At 43.2% G+C, this 23728-nt stretch overlaps 1 protein-coding gene across 5 annotated transcripts in view; it reads left to right on the forward strand.

The window, feature by feature from the left end:
* MIB2 (MIB E3 ubiquitin protein ligase 2) overlaps positions 1-23728 on the forward strand; it is a 51872-nt gene extending 28144 nt beyond the window's left edge. For 3 of the 5 annotated variants that reach the window (XM_069782688.1, XM_069782687.1, XM_069782691.1), the window contains 15 exons: positions 2626-2820; positions 4103-4245; positions 6228-6335; positions 7560-7664; positions 8410-8572; positions 9578-9711; positions 11677-11825; positions 12470-12626; positions 13331-13485; positions 14119-14245; positions 15656-15886; positions 17611-17789; positions 19606-19790; positions 20573-20638; positions 22491-23728. In XM_069782688.1, the coding sequence (XP_069638789.1) occupies positions 2626-2820; positions 4103-4245; positions 6228-6335; positions 7560-7664; positions 8410-8572; positions 9578-9711; positions 11677-11825; positions 12470-12626; positions 13331-13485; positions 14119-14245; positions 15656-15886; positions 17611-17789; positions 19606-19790; positions 20573-20638; positions 22491-22732 (2339 nt within the window). In that variant the 3' untranslated portion in view covers positions 22733-23728. The remainder of the gene's footprint in view (positions 1-2625; positions 2821-4102; positions 4246-6227; positions 6336-7559; positions 7665-8409; positions 8573-9577; positions 9712-11676; positions 11826-12469; positions 12627-13330; positions 13486-14118; positions 14246-15655; positions 15887-17610; positions 17790-19605; positions 19791-20572; positions 20639-22490) is intronic. The other 2 variants (XM_069782689.1, XM_069782690.1) reach the window with 2 other exon arrangements.

Below are 23728 nucleotides of genomic sequence, written 5' to 3' on the forward strand. Positions count from 1 at the left end.
CAAAGGTTCCAATGTTGACTCCACCATTTATTGCAGCACTGGGTTCAGTGGAGGACATGGATACTTGCAGGGTCTGAGAGCAAAAGAAGCTTATGCTCAGTACAGCTTATCCATCCTTTTGAGATCAGATCAACATTTACATGTCTGAGACTTGTGTTGCTTACAATGATTGTGACCTGAAAGCAGTTATATGTGCAAGACGAGCAAGAAGAACATAAGGCCAGCTGCTCAGCTGGTCTCTAATGAGTACTGCTTTGTCTTTGATGGAGCTGTCCCCATCCACAGCTATTTGCTCTTCTGAACTTAGCTTCCTGGTAGTGCTAACACATCAACTCTAATTCCACTTAAGGAGGTAACATGTAAGTAGTGGTAATAAATAACCTTGCAAACTCTGTAACAGGGTCCTGGTAAGTTCATGTATTGACCATGTGGTCTTGTGTGTCTGGTAAGGGCAATAGCAGCTAGCTGAGAAATCTGATCTGGTCTTGCTTTTATTTCCCTTTGTCTTTTTAGTATTCCTGCTGCCTGAAGCCCTTTGCAGAAATTAGCATTGACTGCAAAATTTGCCAATTGACCAAACTTTTTTCTCTGCTGTGGTCGGGGTGGGCTCTGGCAGCTCTTCAATCACTTCAGCCTTTTCATTGAATACATATTTTTCCTTACTACCATTTCTCAGAGTCCAAACACCATGGAAGTGGAAGCTAGTGCCCTCCTCAGAGAAAAGCATCTGACCAGGGCGACGGGGGAGATTACTTTGTTGTTGTTATTGTTCAAGCTGAATCCCTGCTGCAACAGACGAACTTTAAGTTCTTTTGTCACTGGTACTAAGTTTCTGTCAGCGCTAATTTGAGGCCAGTGATACCTACCAGGTTTCCTGCAGACTGACAGAGCAGGGAGAGGACAGGAACCTGCTACAACCTGTCCATGTTAGTAATACAGTCAAAGGAACACAGTGTTGATGCAAGGTCACTGTGTTCCCATACTGGAACATTGGTAGCATCCAGAGGCTCTCCCTTCCCATGGTCAGTAACTGCATATTGCATGTAGCCTTCTTTTCTAAGAGCTGTCATCCTGATTAATTTTGGACTGGACAGTTGTTTATGGTTACCTGCAGAAAGGAAGATGAAAATTACTGTTAGCTGCCCTATTGCTAGGTTCTGCGTTCTAATCTGGAAGGCTTTTTTAGGCATAGCTGTGAAGGTTACATCACAGAAATGCTTTTGGTAATGTAAATTGTGTTTTCCTAGATAGTATTCATGTGGGTGGATATCTGGAGTGCTGATCTGGTAACTGGCTGCAGTGTAAATTGTGTACAGAACTGGGATCCACCTGCCATTTCTAGGGAGAGATTTTAAAGGCAGATAGGATTTTAAAAATATTTTTCTTCCAGTAAAAATTAAGAGATACTAGGACTTTCTGATTCTCGGACCAGCCCTCTAAAGAGGCATGTTCTTGTCATTGATAGAGCTGACAATGAAGCCCACTAGTTTCTCTGTATTATGCTTTTTAGATAGATATCCAGTTAGATGAGGAAGTTAACTCCTTTAAGCTGTTAAATTCCAAGACTTTGCAGACAATTAGAAGCTCACTGTCCACTCAGCGAGACAGACATGTTGCTCTCCCCTTTTGGGAAAGCGCTAGATCAGTGCTGGGGCTTGCCCGAGTTCACACAGTGATTTGACAGTAGAGTGAGGTTAGGGAATCTGCAAATCTGACTGCCTTGTCACTAGGTTCAGTGTTGATATACTGTTGTCTCTTGGATGAGAGTATGTCCCATGTGCCCAGCCAGATTTACCTTCTCACAAATATATCCTCCTGTTCTGGATTGTTTCAATAGTGAAAAGAAGTACCAGAACAAAATTTACTTGATGTTCCTCTACCTGGCTGGTGTTGGGAAGAGATTAAAGATCTTGGGTGGATTTTACAATGCTGCTGTGTTTTTATCTTGCCACAGTGTGGTGCCATGACACTGTGCACTGCCTAACTAGGCAGTGTTTCTGTACACCAGGCAGAATGGCTGCTTCTATACAGAATTCAACTTTTCCATATTTGTATTCCAAAGTAAATGGCTGGCTGGCTTTCGGTGAGTTTAATGTAGAGATTCTCTCCTAGCTGGTCAAACTGAGTTGTCATGGTTTAATTTCCCAAATTAAAAAGGTGACTGAGTTCTCTTGTGCCTTCGGCAGATCAGGGTGAATCATGCACGCTGTGAGGAAGCTGCTGAATAATATTTTGTGTGTGTGTGATTTCCTTCTTACATGTATATGAAGAACACTTGACTGGAGGGCATTGCTTCAGGCAGCAATATGCTGTCAGTGAAGCAGACCTGTGTGCTTCTGTTCAACATGTAAAGCTGGCCTATGATAGGGCCCCACAGAAATCCTTCCTGATGGCAACCTCTGTCAGAATTTCATTTGCCCCAGCTATTGACTTTTGGCTCCATGCCTACTTCTCTGTGGTGAATAGCTGGAGAACTGACAAGTTTTTTTCCTTATTTTTTACTTAGTTAAGAAAAAAAAGTCATTAAATTATATCTCAGTAAACATCCCAGTGTCAGGTGAGTTTCTGTATATTGGTCTTGGTGAAAATGCAAGCTGAACACTTTTTTCCCCTCTTTTCCATCAGGTGGTGAAGGTAAAACTGGACGTGTGGTTGATATTCGTGGCTGGGATGTAGAGACTGGACGCAGTGTGGCCAGCGTCACGTGGTCTGATGGTACCACAAATGTCTACAGAGTTGGACACAAGGGAAAAGTGGATCTGAAATGTACCGTGGAGGCATCTGGTGGCTTTTACTACAAAGAGCATCTCCCAAAATTAGGTGCGTAGAGACAAGTCTTCTGTTGAGAAATTCTGATTCATGCTGCCGTTTTGTGACACTAAAGCCGGTTTGCTTGGAAGACAGAAAATCGGTAGGTGGCTTTATAAAGTTCCCACATAATGTGTACCATTTGAAAAAAGTAGTCCATGTGTGAACCCAGAGTGGTTAGTAAAGTGGTTTGGCCTTTCAGTGGTAAGATTGTGCAAGACCATCAGATGCCCACAGCTGTATGCCAGGGAAGGATCTTCTGCCAAGGCAACTTCTTGCTGCTGCAAATGCATGAAACACCCTTCAGCAGAGAATTCAAGCCAGTGTCAGTTTTGTTAATCCAAAGTTTTTCATTCTTTAGGCAAGCAGTGGTCCAACTGGTGTTCACTATGCTTTTAGAGAGCAAATATTTTTGTTCTGGTGGACCAAAAAGTGTGTTGAAGGGGAATGTGACAAAAGGGAGATTTCTGAGCTGACTAATACTTGCCCAGCAAGGAGGTTAGTAGAAGTCATGGAAGAAGGCGATGTCTATATTGGCAACTTGTTGCAATCCACCTTTCCTCTTAACTCTAATGAAACCGAGGAAACTACTTGTGTTTTTGGACTTGCAGGATTTTTTACTAAGGTGTAATTTGGTTGTATTTTTCTAATGAGGTGCAGGGGCCATCTTTTGCTCCCCTGAAGGAAGACAGAGAGGTCTGTTCTTGAGTTTACAGCAGCAGAATCGGGTCTTTCTCATTCTTTTCTCTCCCTGAGCAGTTTGGCAAGAGCATGTGGAAAGGGAAGGGCTGGATGGCAAGCTTATTTCCAGGGGTACAGATTCTTGCTACACAGGAAGGCTAGGAGGGTAAAGCACTCCCCAAAGCAAGCTCTGTGGCTGCCTATGGAAGAGAACTTATTTTGAGTACTGTGTGGGTGTGTCTGCTGAACAACAGTTGTTGACTAAATTGCTAAGAACAGCTGCTGATGACTGACATGACATGAAGAGGCATCATTCAAAGGCATTCCCCTCTCTGGGAAGGGACAAAATTGTGTCTTGTTAGAACTACCTCATGTTTAACCCATATCAATATCAAATATCAATATCCAGTTAGCGCTAAATCCTCTTGATCTGTCTACATAGTGCTGCCCCATAGAGTGTGTAGGGCATACTCCACAATAGAAAAAGGGGTTTACACTATTCTGCCCCAATTAAGCCTATGTTAATTTGCAACCCTTGTTACAAAGCCAAATGAGACCTAAAGTGTATTATTGCATCCTGCATGTGTGTGGGTGGTATCATTCTTCTTTTTAGGAAAACCAGCTGAACTGCAGAGGAAAGAAAGCACGGACAGGCATCCATTCCAGCATGGGGACAAAGTGAAATGCCTGCTGGACATTGACATCTTGCGGGAGATGCAGGAGGGCCATGGCGGCTGGAATCCTAAAATGGCTGAGGTATGCTTCTGCTTGCTCCTATTCTCTCGGTAATGTATCAGTCACTATCTCAGACTACATAAGTAGGCACTGGCTAGGAAGTTACTAGAACATCTTTGTGTAACGTGTTACCTTCTACATTTATATTGTGTTGACCGAATCACAAATACAATTTCTTTAGTGGTAGGATGCTGGAGTCAGATTTATTTTTAGGCTCAGATAAATCTGTGTTGTATGAGAATTGCCTCGTGGAGCCCTGCATAATTTCTAAGAGTCTACGATGGGTCAAAAGACTTGCTCAAAAGTCTTGGAAGCCAGTGCAAAAAAACTAACGGCTGGTTTGTTTGTTTTTAAATGAGCCATGGATCTGTTCCTTGGAATTCTGGATCCATTCTCTGTTTGGCTCCTTTTGTACTGTGCATTACTACTAATGAAAGTTATGTATTTTGTCAACAGTGGGCTCTATTCCTGGCCAGGGCTAAAATTTCTCAGCCCATATGATGTTCTTGGAGCTTAGCCTGTTGTCTTTAGTTTGAAGAGCTATCAGTCTGTTCTCACCTGTTGTCTAAAAAAACCTCAGATAGTAGAGGAAGTAAAAGATCGAAATGACACCTATTACTGTAGTATAGCATCTCAGGGGGCCATCATGGAAGTGAGTCTCCAGGGGGTTGTGAACATTCAGTGTGGGCTTACGTTCAGATGAAATGGTAACAGCTGAATAAAATGAATAAATTTGCCATTTAAATTAAAAGGTCTGTGCTTTTTGTTTCTCCCTAAGTCAACTTCCTTGGCTTTTAGTAGTCTACAGATCTGGCCCAAAATGGATTAAATTTCCTTTACATATTGAAGAAGGCAGTACTGCTGTTGTGCAGTAGATTTACTGCAAGACAAAAATCACATTTTGATACTCGTCATTACAGTAATAAGACCTGTATCTGAGCCTGTATTAGTAACTTGTATAAAAGTGGCTTTTTGGAGAGGGAGGGAAGTGTATAGCCACAAGTGACCAAAATGCCTGCTACACTGGAGTCAGTAAACTGAATAACCTGCAGGTCTGATTCCAAGACAGCTGTCTGAAGCCTTGGTAGATGAAGCAGTGCTATAAAATTATAAAGATACATTCTATATGTATCCCAGCCCAACCTGCCCTGTAGGTGAGTGCTGTTTTTGAAATCAGGCTTTAAAATGTCAAGACAAACTATGTCATTTCAGTTTCATTGTGGAAATCTACTAACTGATCATTGGTCTCTTTTTTTTTAGACTGGCAGGCAGGGACTTACTGTCTTCTGGCATGAACTTTAAGAACGCTGTCAGTGGAGCAATGAATTTTTTATTCCAGCTAAGGCTCTCATCCCCAAAGCTATAGTTTTTGAATGTTGCTGTGTAGCTACCATAGTCTGCTAGGTTGTTTAAACCTCTGCACTTCTGAATTCCTGTTGTTGGTCAATGCAGGTATAGAGAGGGATATTAAACAGAGAAACAGTAACTTCCTCTCACCTCAGAAATTGGTACTTTTTGTTTCCTTCAAAACTGTCAGCTGCTCAGGACCTGCCAGAATCAACAGATATAGAATACTGCACTACACAATGATACTTGGTTTTCTGTAGTCTCCTCTGCTGTGCCCCCTTTTTTTCTCTCAAAGCATGCCTTGCTGGTATTATACCACAGAACAATGTTGTAATCTCTACCCACGTTTGTCATTTGGAAGGAGGAGGACAATTTGTGCTGCATTTTCAAGGATTTTCGCACTTTGTATTCCTATCGCCCTCCTCCCCCAATATGCTGCTACTTTAGAAGAGCTTCTTAAGCAGGCTTTCCCTCCTTTTGCAGAAAAACAATGACTGCATCACATTTAAAGCAGGTTTGGGAGCACTGTTAGTCTGTGAGTTGGAAATGGTGGGTAATTTAGCCATCTGTGCCTTGGATGCCTGCTTTCCCCACTATTAAGCAATGTGATTTATTTAGGGGATTTTCCCTACTTTTTTTTTCCCCCCTATCAAAAGTTCATTGGCCAGACAGGGACTGTGCACAGAATCACGGACAGAGGGGACGTGAGGGTCCAGTTCAACAGTGAAACCCGCTGGACTTTCCATCCTGGAGCTCTGACTAAGGTAGGTGCTGGTAGGTGAGCTTGGCCAGAACTAGAAGTGCTGCAGGGAATAGCTGTCGCTTTAGCCTGCTGTGTCTCAAGCAAGTGCCGAAGAAATACGCTGCTATTCTAAAAGCAGTAGTTCTAGGCAGAATTTCCTGCAAGCCATCAGAGCTAAGACAGATGGTTGCAGACAGTGGGCGTTGGGCTACTAGGCTGTCCAGTTTTATGAACCTTTGCATTTCAGATGTTCTAAGTTCTTAAGGTAAATTCCATTTCTTAATTTCAGCTGCTTTGAAAAGAGTGGTAATACAGACCTACAGTAGCTCATCCTTCTGCAGCTACCTTTCATCTATGAACTTTCTTCCACATCGTTTCCATTTGATTTTGTTTTCTTCCTTATTCTTGTGTCTTCATGATAGCCTCCTTTTTGCATCTTTCTTTGTCTTGCTTCTCTCCAATTCTTCTGGATGACCTGAATCTTTAATCCAGCTCTTCTAATTTTGTGTCTGCATTTCTAAAGCTCATAGCAATGGCCTTCCCCAGAGGCTTGAGGACTTGAAATGTGGATGATTAGAAACAGGGCTAATAGGTATAGAAGGAGCTGCTGGAAGACTACAAAATTCTGAAAGACCTGAACAAGGTCACAATGCTTAAAAACTCCAATACCAATGGAAAATGCCATGTCAGACTGTTTTGCGCAGAATTAGTCTGCTTTGAAAAGTGTGTTTTGACAGTGCTCCCTTCTCAGCTCAGTGAGCAGAGGGAGCATCTGGCAAATTACCAGTACAGATAAACTCTGGTTTCCCTTTTCTGTTTTAAATAACAAACAGATTTAACTTCCTTATTAAAGTGAATTAAAATCTCCAGTGCCAAGTCAGGTATAGTGAGGAGATGGACCAAGGGAAGTTCCATACGTACTTTATACTGGTAGTAATTATAAATGGTTTGAAGAAGAAAGAAAAGAAGAAAAATGTTCTGTCCCAAATTATTTCCCTACTTAAATGTGCACTTGACTTAAAACAGAAATACCCCAGCCCTTGACTATGTTTATTTTGCAGTGCAGTGATTACAGATTTTTTTGGTAGTTGTACTTATGTTTTGTAATGCCTTGGTTTTTTGAGTTGATAGGCTTTTTGTTTGTTGGGTTTTCTGAGGGTGGGGGTGGGGTGGAGGGACTGATTGTGCTTTTTTTTTTTTCCCTGGCTTCATCCCCCAAAAGCTTATGACTTTCTTTTTCTTGTAGCTCAACACCTTTTGGGTTGGTGATGTTGTCCGGGTGATAGATGATATGGAAACAGTGAAGCGATTCCAACCTGGTCATGGGGAGTGGACAGATGAAATGGCACCTGTGAGTGCGCGCCAGTTCCAGAACAGTCCAGTAACTTCCTGAGTTCTCCCAAGCAATTAGTAATAGTGACTGGGCTTGCATTGCCCTCCAGTATTCCTGCTGGTCAGTGAGTGCACAGACCTTTCTGGGACTGCTGAGGCCTTGCAAAATAAATGTTGCCTGGTGTTATTGGCTATTGGTAATGCAATCCTATTGCAGCACCCAAAGAAGAGCAGGTAAATGGGGAATCTGACGAAGGATTTGGCTATGAGTAAGTCAGATAAGAGGTTTTACTAACTAAAGTAAACAAGTCCTCTTGCGTACCCTCCATAATTCTCTGGAATGAGGCAGGAAAGTGGCCACGTGGAAAAATGGTCTGATCACACCAGTATGGCTAAAAAGCAGAATACAGGTGTCCTCCAGGAGCAATTAAATGCACAGAGGAAACCTCTCCTAGTCCCAATTTTTATCAGTTCTCTCAGGGTTCTTCAGACTATGTTTTGTTGTTTCACCACCTTCCTCTCCAGACGTTCGTAATGTGTCTGGGAAACCCTTCTTATGTAAAACTAGTAATAGAAAAACTGCTGAGAACCCTCTGGTGTCCTTGAAGTGGGAGTTGTCTGCGAGTGTGTCACTATTCAGTGCTTCTTTTCATGCAGCAGGAGTGCCGCCTGCGAAACCGCTCTTAGAAGCATTGCATTGGTTCTGGGATGCAAAGCATGCTGCATCTTACCTTTTAAAAATCATTTCTCTTTTTCCGTTGCAGACCCTAGGGCACATCGGCAAAGTGATCAAAGTCTATGGGGATGGAGATTTGCGAGTGTCGGTTGGAGGGCAGTCCTGGACATTTAACCCAGCTTGCCTGACAGCCTACCAGAGAGATGAGGAAGCAAACCTCATGACAACGGAGAATGCAAAAGAATCAAAAAGTGAGATAGTGAGAACAGAGATGTCTGATTTGTCAGGGATCGTGAAATGGTTGCTCTGGTGTAACAGCAGCAACACGGTTTGGACAGTATTAAACTCCAGCTGCCTGTTCTTCCTGGACAGAGTTCCAAAACCAGGCTGTGCCTTACTGGGGAAGCAAAGCTGGCGTTAACAGGAAAATACAGAATTTAGGACTCGGGAATGCTAACCGTAGCACTGCCCTAGGTTCAGTATTTGCTTCTGCCTTGATCTGTCTCAATTTCCTGTTCCATCCTGCTGTGTTTCCTGTAGGAGGATACTAATTCTTGAATGTTTGTGAAATATTCCCAGGTCCTTGCGTGGAAGTGTTGTCATATCAATGATTATTTGCCCAGTCTACCCTGAAATTGAATTTGGATCACATGATGTGTAGAAGGGATTTTTTTTCTGGTTTGCACATCTGCTCATAAAATTTTTTATAGCCTTACCGTACGTATTTCCTTTAGATGTCAGGATCATGCAGGAGAGAGGACAGACCTGCTGGTTTTTTTGTTTTGCTATATAGGTGGGTCTTAAACTGTTTGCTCAAGTTAGACTTCAGGGAGAACTTTCATGCAAGCCCAAGCTTTTTAACTTTGCTCTATCTGGAGAACTGTAACACCTCTGTCCTCTCAAGCACTCAAAAGTCTGTAATTAGAGGGCCTATCTGAAAGGACCTGTATTTCTTCCCTACAGCATCCTTTCCAAAACCATGCATTCCTCTTGAGATTATTTGCCCTTTTGTGCCCTTCTGTGTTGGTCTTCTGTAGCATGGTCTCATGTCTTTTCGATTCTCAAAACATCAGACTTGTAAAGCAAAAGTTCTGTGTAAGCCACAAATTTGTAAAGCTCTTTGTGTGAGCTAAGTATTAGAGGTATAGCAGGCCCATGCTGTGGCTATATTAGCTGTACTATGCCAACTGTAAACATGTATACACATGCTCTTTGGCCCTCTTAACTAACCTGTTGCTGTTTCTCATTCCTACCAGGTACTTTGGTTACTGTATTGGAGAAACTGCTGTTGCAGAAGACTGAGTCAGAGCACGCAGGCTGCCTGGTCATTTGTGCAGCACTCAATAATGCGGCTAAAGTTCGGGAGCTCCTTCAGAAGTACCCAGACAAGGCAAGTTTTGAAGACATCCTGAATGGTTACTTTTAGTTGCTCTTCTTTAAAGTACTGTCATAAGATTTTGTAGTCAAGTGGGGAAAAGGTTAGGAGAAAAATAATAGATTTTTTTATATATACCTAGTATTAGCTCCTAACAGGTGGAAAATTATTTTGCTGCAATTTAGGATTCAATTTATGTGTTAAATGTGCATATTTTATGGCTCCAGTTTGTGGCCTTAAATCTGAACTAGCGTTAAGTCCTTACAGCATGCTTCCAAAGCTGGCTTTTCCCAGATTTCCTGTATGGACAGTGCACTTGTAGAATTAGGGGGAGAGGTATTTATCTATATGAAAACAGTAGCAAGATGTCTGAATATCTAGCCTTTGTTCGAAAAGAAAGCCATGGGTTGTGTCTGGCTGAATGTGTCTGTCCTTAGATGACCTTGCAAAATGGTATTGTTGGAATCAGGAAAGAGAAAAGCTGCCCAGATCCTGATGCTGTGCATGTCTGTGCAGTGTCTTATCTTGTGTCTGACTGGAGCAGGGAACTGGCCTTGACTTGTTGCTGAACAATTTATGTGCTTGCAGAGTGCCAAACTGTTAGGATCACATCTACTCAAATCACTGCTCTTTCAAGCTGCCCGTTTGAAGGTTCAAGCTCCTTCAGTGGGGGGTACAGGGTTTATAAACAGGTTAAAAAAGGAGAACCAGAGAACAAAGTATTTCAGCAGTGTCCTTGGAAACCATTGGTAACAAAACAGAAGTTTTGTTGAGGCTATGTCTGCATGGCTGGCAGGAGCAGCTGGATGTGTGAACGAAGAAAACTAGAATCAATTCTGAAGGAACCCCTGTGAAGCTGATTTAGTGGTTAGTTGTATGGTATTTATTATGATTCTTTATTTACAAAGTTAATGGGGCCTCTGGAGATGGGAAGAATAGACAAATACCTGTAATTGATGAATTTATCCCGGATAAGAAAATGTCATGAGTCAGGAATCTGTTATGTTATTAGTTAGTTTTATTAGATTTCTATTCTAATATTTATATTAATAAATTAGTTATTTCTCTTAGAGTGTTATATACAGCAAGAGGATGTTGGATTTGAGGCTCACTTAGTAGTGCAAGTTGGAATTGCTTGTCAAGGCCTTTTCAGCTTACATCAGCTTTGTCTGTCTTGTGCAAATGGAAGAATAACAGAGTGGCCTCTAATGCCTCCTTGCCTAAATGACTCACCCATCACTTTGAATGAATCAAAGGAAGTCTTGCCTGTCCTGGTCTCAGGACTGCTGCATAGAACCAGCTGCAGGGGAAAAAAAAAAACCTTTGTTCTCCTTGCCAGCCTGTTGATGTTTTGCTAGCTCCTTCATCTCTTCTCCTTAGCGTTCCACTGATTTCAGTAGCTGCTGCTTTTTTTTTTTTCTTGCCTTTCGTACAGCCTTTCTTTGTTCTTCAGTCCCTTTAATTCTTAAAAAATATCGCTGCAGCACTTCAACACTGTGATACACCCTCCAGCCCTGTGCCCAGTAAAGTACCTGGAGCAGCATAGAACAATGGGGACTTGGCATCTTCAAAGCCTTATGTAAAGCTAATTTGATCTCATCACACATTTTCCTATTGGGAAAAGAATCATTGGCAGAGATGTCAAGAAGTATTCTGCTTGCAGGCATAGAGGCATTTGGCATCAGAGCTGCAATTAGAGCCCTGGCTTCCAGTTCTGTTCACTCGCTTCTCCCTTCTTGACTAAATGTGCTGTCCCCTTCCCCTTTAGAAATATCCTGGGACAAAGTCAACCTTGTAGTTGATGTACCTGAAGTGGGGCCGACGGGGCACAGATTCTGCTTAGCATTTCTGAACCTGCAGCTGTTCTGCAGCTAGTGACTTCCATCCTGCTGGGCCTGCTCTAGAACAGAGCTAAGGCCTGAAGACAAGGCAAGGTCTTTCCTAACCAAGCTGTTTGCTGTGTCTCTGCCCTTCCTGTAGGTCGACGCAAAGAACCAGGGTAGAACTGCACTGCAGATTGCTTCTTATCAGGGGCATCTGGATGTCGTGAAGATTTTGCTGCAGGCACATGCTACTGTCAACCTAAGGGATGAAGAAGGGGATACAGCACTGCACTATGCAGCTTTTGGGTAGGATATCTTTCTTCTTGCCGTCTCTGATACAAGACCTAAAAGGCTGCAAAAGGATGTTTCTAGATATAAATGGGCAGTCTGTGTGAAGGATGTGTGGCTGATGGAGGCTTTTCTCTGATTTTACTTTATGTTAGAAATTGGCCTTTGAGCTTCAGGGCCACAAGTGCATTTCTTAGTGCACTAATTTAACCTTCACAGCTAGGTCAGTTTCCATGCTAGAAATTTTGGGGGCGAGGGGGGGATCAGAACAAGTGATACAGAGGTTTTGGTGATGAGATATTTTTTTTTTTTCAGAGGAATGGGAGGGTGGTGTGGTTGGTTGGGATTAGTTTGGTTGGTTTCTGTAAGTGCATATGTTTTCCAGAGCAAGATGAAAGGTTGAATTGTGTTGTCAGTTACCAGGGAAGAATTCATCAAGAGCGAAAGATTCTTGTTGATTTAAAGCAAAGAGAGAGCAGATTCTGGAGTACAAGTTAGGAAGGTTTTGGTGTATGTTTGGGGGTTTTTTTGATGCTAAGAGGCGGGGGGATGAGGTTGAGAGGATACAAAACCTGAGAAGTTCCATTGCCTTGCAAGGAGGAAGAATTTCCTGTCTGCACAGGGTTGAATCTAATCTGTCTTACTCCTTGCTTTTAAATCAGAAACCAAGCTGAGGTTGCCCGTGTGCTTATTGGTAAAGGAGCCAGTGCAGACCTGTTAAACAATGCAAAATGCACAGCATTGTATGTTGCTGTCAGTCAAGGATTCACAGAGGTGGTGCGGAGCCTCTGTGAGCTCAACTGTGATGTCAACCTCCCAGTAAGTTTTGGGTTTTGTGGGATTTGTGTGTGTGTGTGTTGGGTTTGGGTTTTTTTTGTTTTTGAGGCAGGGAGGTGCTGCTTTATGTCTTACACCATTTGTTGCTTCGTAGAATTTGAAGATCATTCTCTTAAAATGCACTACTGTGCATCGCACAGAGGAAGTATTCCTCTAACTTCAGTACTCTGAAATTCCAGGTTTGGGTCTGCTCCTTCATCATGGTGAGTCTGCTCAGCTCAATCCAGTAGTGTGCTCTCTGTTGTGCTGGGCTCAGGCTTCCAGTGAGAGCTGACCTGCTGCTAATGTGTGTTGTTGAAACGCTCCTGTTCCCAGCAATAAAGAGTGATGAGATTTTTTTAAGACTTGTGTTTAGGAACTTGAAGGGTGGTGATGGTGAATTGGACCCAGCCCATTTTTAGGGTGTGCTGGTATGATGGTGGGACTGGACTGTGCTGGGTCAGTCTCTCAATGCTAGTTAGAACGTTAGCACCCGTCTCCTCAGCCGCTGATATCAAGCCCTGGGGAAATGATTTCACAAAGGCTATGAAACTGCTATGGATGCCAGTGATGTTTGGATGTTTGGCCTGGAGTTGATGTGTCCTGGTGACGCTATCATCTTGTCTTGAACTGTCCCTCACGGTGAGCTGTTTCATTTGACACTCTGAGGTAGGTAACCTGTATTCTGCTTTGGTATCCATTTATAGGATTCCCAGGGAGACACCCCCCTGCATTATGCTATCACTGCAGATTACAAAGTCGTTATTGAGATTCTCACTGAAGTACCCAACATAGACTTCACTGTCCAGAATTGTCAAGGCTTCAACCTGCTCCACTATTCTGCTCTAAAAGGCAACAAGCTGTAAGTGACCTTTTTTCATTTTTACTGCTTTTACAGATGTTAACTTGTGCTTGCTGTCTTAATATTAAGAAGGTAGCAGATGTAGTTCTAGACAGCTAGGAAGGAAATGGTTGGTTATATATTTCTTGGGTTTAGATATGGCTAGGTATAGCTGTTCTCCTCCTCCCCTCCTTCATGCATTCACAGGGAACTGCTGCCTGCTTTCCCCATCCCATCTTTCTCATACCTCCCTAGCTTGGCTAAGAAATCTGTCTGCTTCTGGATAGTCTGCTTAGATGTTTGGGTTCACACATGCAAGGACAGGAGAAGGTCTGTAGTAAACAGTATTTGAAAAGACTCTGTCTAACTGAGAGCGTTTGGAATTCTTCCAAGGATAAATCTGCTCATTATTTTCATAGCAGTGTGAGTTTACCCTACTTTATTAAATGATAACTGAGGGCTTCTGTTTATTTTTGTAATTCAGTCTGTGAGATACAGACAGTGCTCTACATCACAGGTGCCAGTTCATGGTGCTGTCTATTAAGACATGAACATTTGTAACTACTGAGCAGAAGAGACAGGCCTGTCTCTTCTGCATTGTTTTCCTTTCTGATAAAGTGACTCTTCCATCTCTGTTAACCTCCAACACTCTAGAGCCATAAAGAAGATTCTAGCAAGAGCTCGGCAGCTGGTTGACTCCAAAAAGGAAGACGGCTTCACTGCTCTGCACCTTGCTGCTCTCAATAATCACAAAGAAGTGGCAGAAATTCTCATCAAAGAGGTAAGAAACACCACCAACAAAGACTTCCATCTGTCCCACTCTCAGAAACCCTATTTCCTAAGTACTACTGAGTTAATGCTGGGACTCATAAGAATGTCTCTGTCTCTTTGAAGAACTGGCATTGTTTGCCAGACTTTGAAGAACAGGGGTTGGCATTCCGGGGAGTATTTTCTTTTGGCACCGGCAGTAGAGGAGAAGGGTATCTTGCAGGCTAGAACAAAGTGGGTTGGAACTGGAGTTTGCTGGGAAATGTTCAGTGAAGTGATGGGTATGAATGGAAAAGATTTCAGAATAGCTGGTAACCTGCTCGTTAAGGAGTGTGTAGATCTGTATTCAGAACCTACCCTATCTCATAGGTACAGGTCAGAACTCAGTTTCCCTCACTCCAGGTGTATGCTTGAAGCTCCCCAGCTACTGGTTGTTCTGTGGTGGGTTTCTCACTCTTCATTTTCATGAAAGACTATCTGAAGGCATGTATTTCATTTGAATGCAGAACAAAATATTTTTACATGTTTACTCCAGGTAATTTATTTTTGTTCAGTCTTAAGTGCTAGACCTGCCCCTGGTGAGTAGCATTCTTTAGCAATGAAAATGATAAACTGAAAGATGGCAGTCTAACTGGCATTTTGTTGTTGATTTTTGTGGAGTCAAAGCTAGCCTCTGTCTCTGCTTTCAGGTGATAGTGGCAACGAAGGTGACAACTAGATGTTGGCACTCCTGGGTTTTGTTTCTTCTCAGTGGTTTGTTGCCTGAGTTTCTCCATCTTTACAAAGGGATCCAAACCACTACAACAAGGCTTTAATGGATTTACAAATGAGTGCTGTAGTGGAGCAATGTCTGTGAGCACTAACTACTTAGTACTACGATTGCTTTACTGGTGGCATAATCACTGTGTTAGCATAGCCATATCTTTAAAGGCTGTCTGTCTCTAACCCTTGCTGCTGCTGCCTTCCCCTGCAGGTTTGGCAGAGGGGCAGAATGAGTCAGATTTGAATAGGTTTTTCTCCTCTTTGCTTTGACGAGCGGAAATCAAAGCACAGCAGGCAGCAAGGAATCAATATTGCTTTATAGGAGCTAGTCCCTGACTGTTTGCTTGGAGTAGTTCCAGGATTTGTTTGTGGCTGGGAGGTGATGAGTTGTCATATCCAAGTCATCACCAAGAAAATGTTATCTGTGTGTCAGTTGGGTACTTGGCTTCCGATCCTCCCTTTCTTGATATTTGAGGTGCGAGGGCCATATGGCTAAGATACAGAGGGCTGGATCACATAGCGCTCTTGGAGATCTGTATACTGCTGTCTTGACGAAGATGGACTTGAGACCTGGGGCCTCAACAAGCACCACAGAGGCAGCACTCTTCTTCAGCCAAACTCGGCAGCAACAGCTCACTCTATTGCAATTCTTCTCTTCAAGGGTCGCTGTGACGTCAACCTGAAGAACAACCGTAACCAGACAGCGCTGCACTTGGCTGTCATCCAGGGACACGTAGGGATGGTGCAACTGCTGGTCAGTGAAGGCAGTGATGTCAATGCTGAAGATGAGGACGGAGACACAGCCATGCACATTGCCTTGGAACGGCAGCAGCTAATGTCCGTCATGCTGGAGAAGCGTGAAGGGGAGATGGGGTTGTCCCTCCTTTCCAAGGTGAGCTTGGGAGTAGGAGAAATTCCAGCACCAAGGGTAGGGAAATGCTTGATGTTAGAATGACTGTAGATAGTGGGATCTAAGGGGACAAAGGAAGCCAGTCCAGATGGGGAGCGTGGAGACAAACCTTTTTGCTTGTGGGAAAGCAAGAATAGATCCTCTGAGGGTATGCTTGAATTTATAGCATGAAACTTCACATAGTCAGACAACAATTCATATTGCCTCCCCTGACATTTTTATTAGCATTTTGCGCTTCCTTCTTGACATGGGAAAGGTCATGAATCCAGTTGCAGAGCCAAGAGTCTTGGGTTTAATTCATGCCCCAGAACCACAGCAATTCATTTCTGTCTGATGGCATGGAAAATATGAGGATAGCTAACCACAAACACCCCAGTTATCGGCAGATGTAGAGCAGAATGCGAGAGGCGAGACATTTTAGGCTGAAGGATTTCACTATGTTGCTCTGTATTCATGGATATATAAGGCCTTTCAGGAAAGGCTTTAGATCTAGAAATCAGTGCATGATATGCCAAGGACTGGAAGCTTAGTCTGGCTTTTTGGCAAAGATATTAAATTAGCCCTTGAAAGTGTTCTGCCATCCATGTAAATACCAACATGTGCACACACCAGATTTGCAGTGCAAACCAAGAGTGCAAACATTGGTTATGCTTTATGCATGGAGTGAGAATGATTCCATTGTAGGGATGGATAATTTAGTACACTGGAATATCTGGCATAGGTTTTTTTTTAATTGCAATTTGAAATGATCAGAATAAATGAAACTGACATTCTGAAGGGCTGCGTGCTGTGTGCCAAACCACCTATTCCTCTTTCCTACCTCTTGGTGCTTGAAAAAGCCTAGGGCATTGCTCTTCTTCCATTCTGCTCGTTACCAAGCTACCAGTGTTGATAGCATGAGCTGATGGCTGAAGTGCATGGCCAAAGATGCTCCAGGCTCAGGTCCTCAGGCTTGTTCAGCCACTGACATTCCACAGACACCCCACACCAGCTCAGCAATTGCTTCTTTCTTCTGAATTTCTCTGCAGGCAAATTTGAGCAGAGAATTCAGCAGCAAGGGTGGGTTTTATCATCTCACTGAAAGTCTGCATAACAACTTTGCTAGCTGTTTGGTCTTAACTTGTGCTAGGGACAGCCAATAGCTAGTCCTAGATGCAGAAACTCTTAAAGCAACATGAGGGATCGGTGCATGTCATTTCCAATAGTATTTACAGTAACATTATATCTAGATGCTGTAGACTCCTTCACATCTAATTTTACTTGCCCTGATCTACATGCCCTGGTCATTTAAGTCAGTGGAAAACATTTCTTGACTTCAAATTAGTTTGGATAACATATACAAAAGCTTGGCTTTTTAAATAGCTGTCACGTAGGGGTCCATGCACCAGCTGTTCATCAGTTGGTATGTACTGTGGTGTCTTCAGTGTACTGACTCTTCACTACCTGAAGTGAATGCCTGTTACTATGATTAGTAATGATTAGCACCTGTTAGGACCAGTCTTATGCACTCCTGTTCCTGGAATGCAAGATTTGAATCTGCTGTTTACATGCTGAAGGATTTTTTTGTATTTTCAAAAAAGAGTGCTAAATTGCACTTTCAAATTGTAAGTAAAAGGATTAAGACTTTGTTTAGAATTTGATACAGATCAAAGCCACATAACAGAAAGTTTTTCTATTAACAGAGAGTGTTTCTCGACATCTTTTAGCTGCAGGCTTCTGGCTTTCTTGGAAATGTAGAGCTGAATGTTGGAACTGCAATTGCATGTTACTTAGCACAAGAAGGAGCAGATATTAATTATGCAAACCATCGGGGAAAGTCTCCTTTAGACCTCATTACAGATGGAAGGATTGTCCAGATCGTCAAAGACTTCTCACAGAAATTCAGGTAAGCTATGTCCTCTGGATATACTGGAAGCTACAGTATACTTTCTTGCAAAATGCAGAGTGCTCCCACAGCACTGTGGTGTCGCTGCATGCAGCTGTTGTTCCAGGAGGAACAAAACATCTTTGAAACACTTTGGGTGTCAGTCTGAGCATCTCCTGTTTCACCTGGAGCTGGTTGCTGACCCTGTGTTTCTGGAGTGGTTATTTAAGGGTGCATACTGCTATTTGAAAGAGTTGGGAAAAGCAGATTAGTACTGCTCAGTGCAAACTCAGCCTCTTGACTTAGAGAGCCCTGAGGCACTCTAAGAAGATGGGCTAGTGAAGCCAAGAGCAACTTCTCTCTTGCAGAGTAATTCTGGGCTCTGTTTTACTTTCACTGGATTCTGCAGTTACAGATGTTTAAAGTCTAAACAGAGAGGAATTGCAGCAAAAGAGTGGGCACCAGAATCCCCAGAATTTATTCCAGAGCTAGATAAATGCTTGTTTTTCAACTGATAAGAGAAATAGCTGAGAAAATGCCAAAGGGAGAGTAGCAAGTTAAAGATGGCTTTATCTCAGGTTCTGAGGAACATTTGTTTGGATTTTGACTTTGCAAACACAAAAGCAGAGTTCCATTTTATCTGAGGTCACAGACCCACAGTCATGTTACCGCTGGAGGAAGAACCATCCAGCAGCCACTGTGATGGGCCATGCTTCTGCTCCACTGTAAATAACAGGTGAAATGTGTCCCTTTAAACATCTTCCATAGGAATTTTGTCAGCGGAGTATATGTTGGCTTAAGGTTTTTTTCTTTTGCTTAAAGAATGCGAGTTCCTTCAGACTGACATTTCTCATGACAGTGTACTGGTTTCAGCTTCTGTGTAGAGGTTCAACTTGGAGGATTTGGGTGTGTGTCTGCAAAGTTAAGGTAGACCGAGTGCTGCATGCTAGATCATAGGCTAGATTGTCACCGTGGTGTGACCCAGCATTGCACACAGGAGCCGTCACGACAGCATAGTTTGCTATACCTTCTTAAGCTGCTTAGTCTGACTGAAATTAATAGGTCTAGAAGAGGAAGAGTATTTGAGGTTTATATGCATTTATAATGAAGCCGCTGCCACTTTGGTAGGAAGCTAAACAGCGGTTTCCTCCCAGAAACTTACGGACTTTGTATCAAAAGACCAAAAAGCACTCTTTCGCAATACTCCTAGTGGGCCAGGGATTTCTTGGCAGTACTGAAGATATATGCTAGTAAGTGACCATCCTTGTCCCTTCTGTTCAATCATTAATCATTCTTGCAGTTTAGGTAGTAGGTCTAGCTAGCAGATGACCAGCTGACAGGAAAAGTAATGGATGGAGTGGATGCTGAGGGCTTTGGATTTGGGGCTTATAATGCCAGGACAGAAGTCTGAATCCAAGCCTGTGTTATGTAAGAGGCAAACTCGCAGACAACCAAGCACTTTTCAGGAACATGCAAATACAGAGGATTCTTAGGGCTGCACTTTTTACATAGCTCCTAAAAGCTGACTCCTCCCAGCAGATGGTTGTACTGTCATTACCTTAGTGCTGCCCTCCAAAAGAGCAGTTTTAACTTGTGTAAATATCAGTCATCCCTGCTCTTTCCCTTTCTTTTTAGATAGATCCAGTCGGAATCCCAGCTGCTACAGGCTGAGTTGGTCCCACTAAGGCAGTGAAGGTTCACAAGTTTATGCTACCTGAGCATCTGCTGCTCTGTCTCCACGTGGAGTGTTTGCTAGGGATCAATACCATGTTATCTGGTTGCTGAAGGAGGACCTGGAGTATGTGGCTCAAATTTTATTACATGTTCATGGTTGCAGGGAACAGCAGGTTTCTTCAGACAGCTCAGCCATCACCTGCAGCCTTCGCCGTGTGCATACCACCCCCAACACAATGACCAACCTTAGCGTCTCAAGTGTGGCAGTCCCCACAGAGTGCCTGGTCTGCTCAGAGCTGGCCTTGCTCATCCATTTCTTCCCATGCCAGCACAGTATTGTGTGTGAAGGTAAGTCCATTCTGGTTTTTTCCTTTTTAAATTTTTCTTTCCTGTTCCACCACATAGCTTCCCTAGCTGGACTCTCATAAATCAAGCTCTGTTCAGACACAAAGCTATTGTGCTGTTTGTGTCCTGAAACAACCCCAGCGTGATTTCAGCACCACTGTCTTATCTAAGATGTCCAAAGCTATCTATGAAAAGCACAGAATGTTCTGACTACCTGCTGATTGGGATCCCAGGCAGCTTTGCTTGTGCTTATAGATGCCCTGGATAATTCAGAAGGAAAGCCAGATGTTTCAGTTCTAGCTGGCAGTGCTTTATCCTTCAAAAACCTCTTGAGAAGGATTTCCCTTTTCTCTGGCTTTTGTCACTGGTTTGTGTTTCAATTGTTTTAACGGCAGCCTGCGCAGACATGTCAGCAAGTTTGTTATCTCGCAAGGCACTCACAGTCTGACCAGAGGGAATTTGGTAAGGACTGTATGCCAGAGCTGCATCCTTTTCCTTCAGAGCCAAGTGCTGTTTTGGTCCACGGTGCAGCAGTTCCAGTAGCACAAAGCATTGGGGACATAAAGGTGTTGTATTTGCTACTGGTGTAGGAAGGACTAAACCAGGAGGCTCAGGATGTAGCTCAAAAAGAAGGTGGTGTCCTAATTTCTGTGCAGAAACAATCTCTTAATCATCCAGTGAGGTCTCAGGTTGTTCAAAGCGGATGTTCTTGAGTGTGTCATTTTCCTCTTGATTCTGGCATCAGTGAGCTTAATTGTAATCTCTTCTTGTATCATTCATGGTAGAATGCTCCAGGAGAATGAAGAAGTGCATCAAATGTCAAGTGACAATAACCAAAAAACTGAAACAAGGTATGTTTGCTGTTCCTACTGTTAAATGCTGTGGGAAGGGTCCTGCACAGTGTTAGTTTGAGCAGCACCAATCAACAGTTTTCAGTGAAATAAGCATAAGGAAGGGAGTTGATTTTGTTGTTGTTGTTGTTTTGTTTGCGGGGGGGGGGGGGGGGTTGGTGCGTGTGTGTGCTTGTTGCATTGACCATCTTTAAGAGAGGAAAAGGTAGATACTCTCAGGTCTCATGGGCCAAGCTCAAGCTGTGTAGACAGGACATTTGAGGAAACTTGTCCTGTGCCTGGCTTATTTTATGTACTGAAAGCAAATATCAGGTTTTCCACATGTCAGTCTAACCGTTTTCACAGGTGGTGATTTAACAGTGAAAAACTGTGAGAAAGGAACAATTATGTCTTGTGAAAGCCTTGCTTCTTCCTTGGCTGAAATTACAGTGCCTGTGCAGGACTGGCATTAGCCAGCTATCCAGGAATCATTGAGCTGGATTGTTTTGATAAGCTCTTTAGCCCAGTTTTAAACAGATTGTCTCCTGCCCACATTGCTTAGCATCCAGAATGAGCAATGTTATGCATGTCAGCAAGCTAGAAGCAGGTTTGCACTTGCCTTCGAATTAATGCAGGCTGCCCACTGAAGCTTTTTCCATAGCAGTTGCGATAGTTGATGCCTTCCTAGCTGAGATGACTCTTAGGGCAAGTGCACATGAAAATGAATTGCATGTCCTGCTGCTCATGGCTTAGTATTGTGGGCTCCTTTGTTGGAGTCAGGCTGTAGTTTTGTGACTTGATGCCTGGACAAAAGCATAGAGGAACCAAGAATCTGTCACATGACATTGGACATATGCAGCTGGCAAAGACAGAAATCCACTTTGGAACTCCATAATGCAAAAAATAAGTTTACCTGACAGTAGGCAGGAGCATTGGTCTTTCCTACAGACTGGTGACAAAATAATGATGAGAATTCTGAATGAGACATTTGCATGCAGATTTCTGCTGGAGGAGGAACATCAAGGTCTCTGAAAATATCAGCAGGACTTCCCTATCAGTGATGTCTTCAGTGTTTGCCTTTAGCAAGCTCCCTGTCCCCAAACTTGCTTCACCTTTATGGATTTGAAATCACTTCTTGCACCACTGAAGTGCAACTAATTGCAGAATGTTGGGGAAAGGGTCATCTACATTGAAGTGTAAAGATACCTAATCAGAGATTGAGGAGCAGAAGATGAACAGTGGGCTGTATTAAGCTGAAACCAGGAGGAGTCTATTTACCTAAGCTGGCAGTTGTCCAGGATTTGGGGTTCTTCCATTTCATAGAGTTGACCAAATGACTCTATTTGTGTAGCTTCATGTATGCGAAAGTCAACGTTAAGTGATGTCAGATGGTTTCTTCTTGTTTTACCATGTGTGTCCTGAAAGACTTGACCAGAAATTTGAATCCAAAATGTGAACAGGAGGTTGAGAGAACATAGTACTCACAGCACTGTAAGGATTCCTGGACTAGTATGGCAGAGCATCACAACCAGCATTGAATGTTTTTACTTGAAGGTAGCAGCAGCACATTACAGAATGCCAAGGCAGGACGTTTCAGTTGATGTTTTGTTTCCTTTAAAAAAACCCAAACGAACAAACCCAAACAAAACCACGCACGCTCACACGCACACAAACGAGCTGAGCAACTAAATGAAGGAAAGCCACACTGGCCAGTCTGTAAAAGCATCATTATTTGAGGAATCCCCGGATAAGGCTCAGTGAAGAGAGTTTAGTCTGAACTAATTGCTACTCTTGAGGGGCAGAGTCTAAAGAGAACCTGCATGAGGCAGAGCACACTAGTGACTAACTCTCTTCCTGCTCTCCACCCCTGCAGACAGCACCGAGGTGGAGTGCAGCCCAAGCTCTGAATCCACAGATCAGAGGAAGCTCATGGAGGAGCTGCAGAACCGCTACCGGCAGATGGAAGAGCGCATCACCTGCCCTATTTGCATCGATGACCAAATCAAACTGGTCTTCCAGTGTGGACATGGCTCTTGCCCAGACTGCAGCACAGCCCTTACTGTCTGCCCCATCTGCCGGCAGGCTATCCGGGAGAGGATTCAGATCTTTGTCTAAGGATATGCTTGCTTCCCTTCCCATTCCCACCTCCCTCCTTTACTTCCTTTTTGTTTGCATTTTAGATGAGAAGCACTAGTCAGGCTGATGTGTTTGGCTACCTACAAAGCCATCCTGAAAGAGAGGGAAGCAAATAACTAATGTGACTTGGGTGGAGGTGGAGGGAGTCCCCTCTGCTTCCAATGTCGTAAGGCCAAGGAGCGGTGCTTGAGGGCAGGCAGCCCCCTCGCCCGGTGCTGCTGATCCACCAGAAAGACCTGAAGTAAGGAACGCTGACCTGTCTACTGAAGGCATAAGAGACTTTCAGACCAGAGGCGAATAGACTTCCATATGCAGATGTTTTCGACGGCATCCAACTCCGGTGACTGTATCATGTCTAGTGCCCTGCGGCGTCAGGTTTGCAGCCTTGCATTGCTCTGAAAGGAGATGCTGTAGGAGGATATACCTTATACCTTGGCAGGCAATGGCAAAGCATACACTTGCACTGCATGTGAGGAGATATCGGAGGAGATCAGTCACAGCGTCAGTTCTCCCAGATGCCTGTCAGTGGTAGGGAGGTAATGTCCTAAGACAGCATGCTCTCTGATCTAGTACTTACGGGCTCAACAAGAACTTGGACTGACAGAGGCAAATCTGGGTGTAACGAGATCCTAAAGACAGAGTGTGTGCCTTAGAGATGAAGTAGTGAACACTGATTGGAGAAAATATGTTGTTGCAACAAATATTTCTAACCTCTAAGTGACACTCTTCTTCCATTATTTTTTTTTTTTTTGGCACAACTGTGTGTTCAGAGACTCTTGAGCTTTCTATCCATAATGCCAAAGGCAGGTGTTAAATACTCCAATCAAAGTGTAAAGAAAATAAATAGTAATAATTAAGACATGAGAAAAAGGGATTTCATTTTTGTTTCTTTGTTTTGCAGCAAAACTTAATAAAATAAAATATATATTTTCCTGAGCATTAAAATGAATGTACAAACAGTAGCTGAAATACGGA

The sequence above is a fragment of the Haliaeetus albicilla genome, chromosome 4 (assembly GCF_947461875.1).
Source record: "Haliaeetus albicilla chromosome 4, bHalAlb1.1, whole genome shotgun sequence".
In the NCBI taxonomy this organism is placed as follows: domain Eukaryota; kingdom Metazoa; phylum Chordata; class Aves; order Accipitriformes; family Accipitridae; genus Haliaeetus; species Haliaeetus albicilla.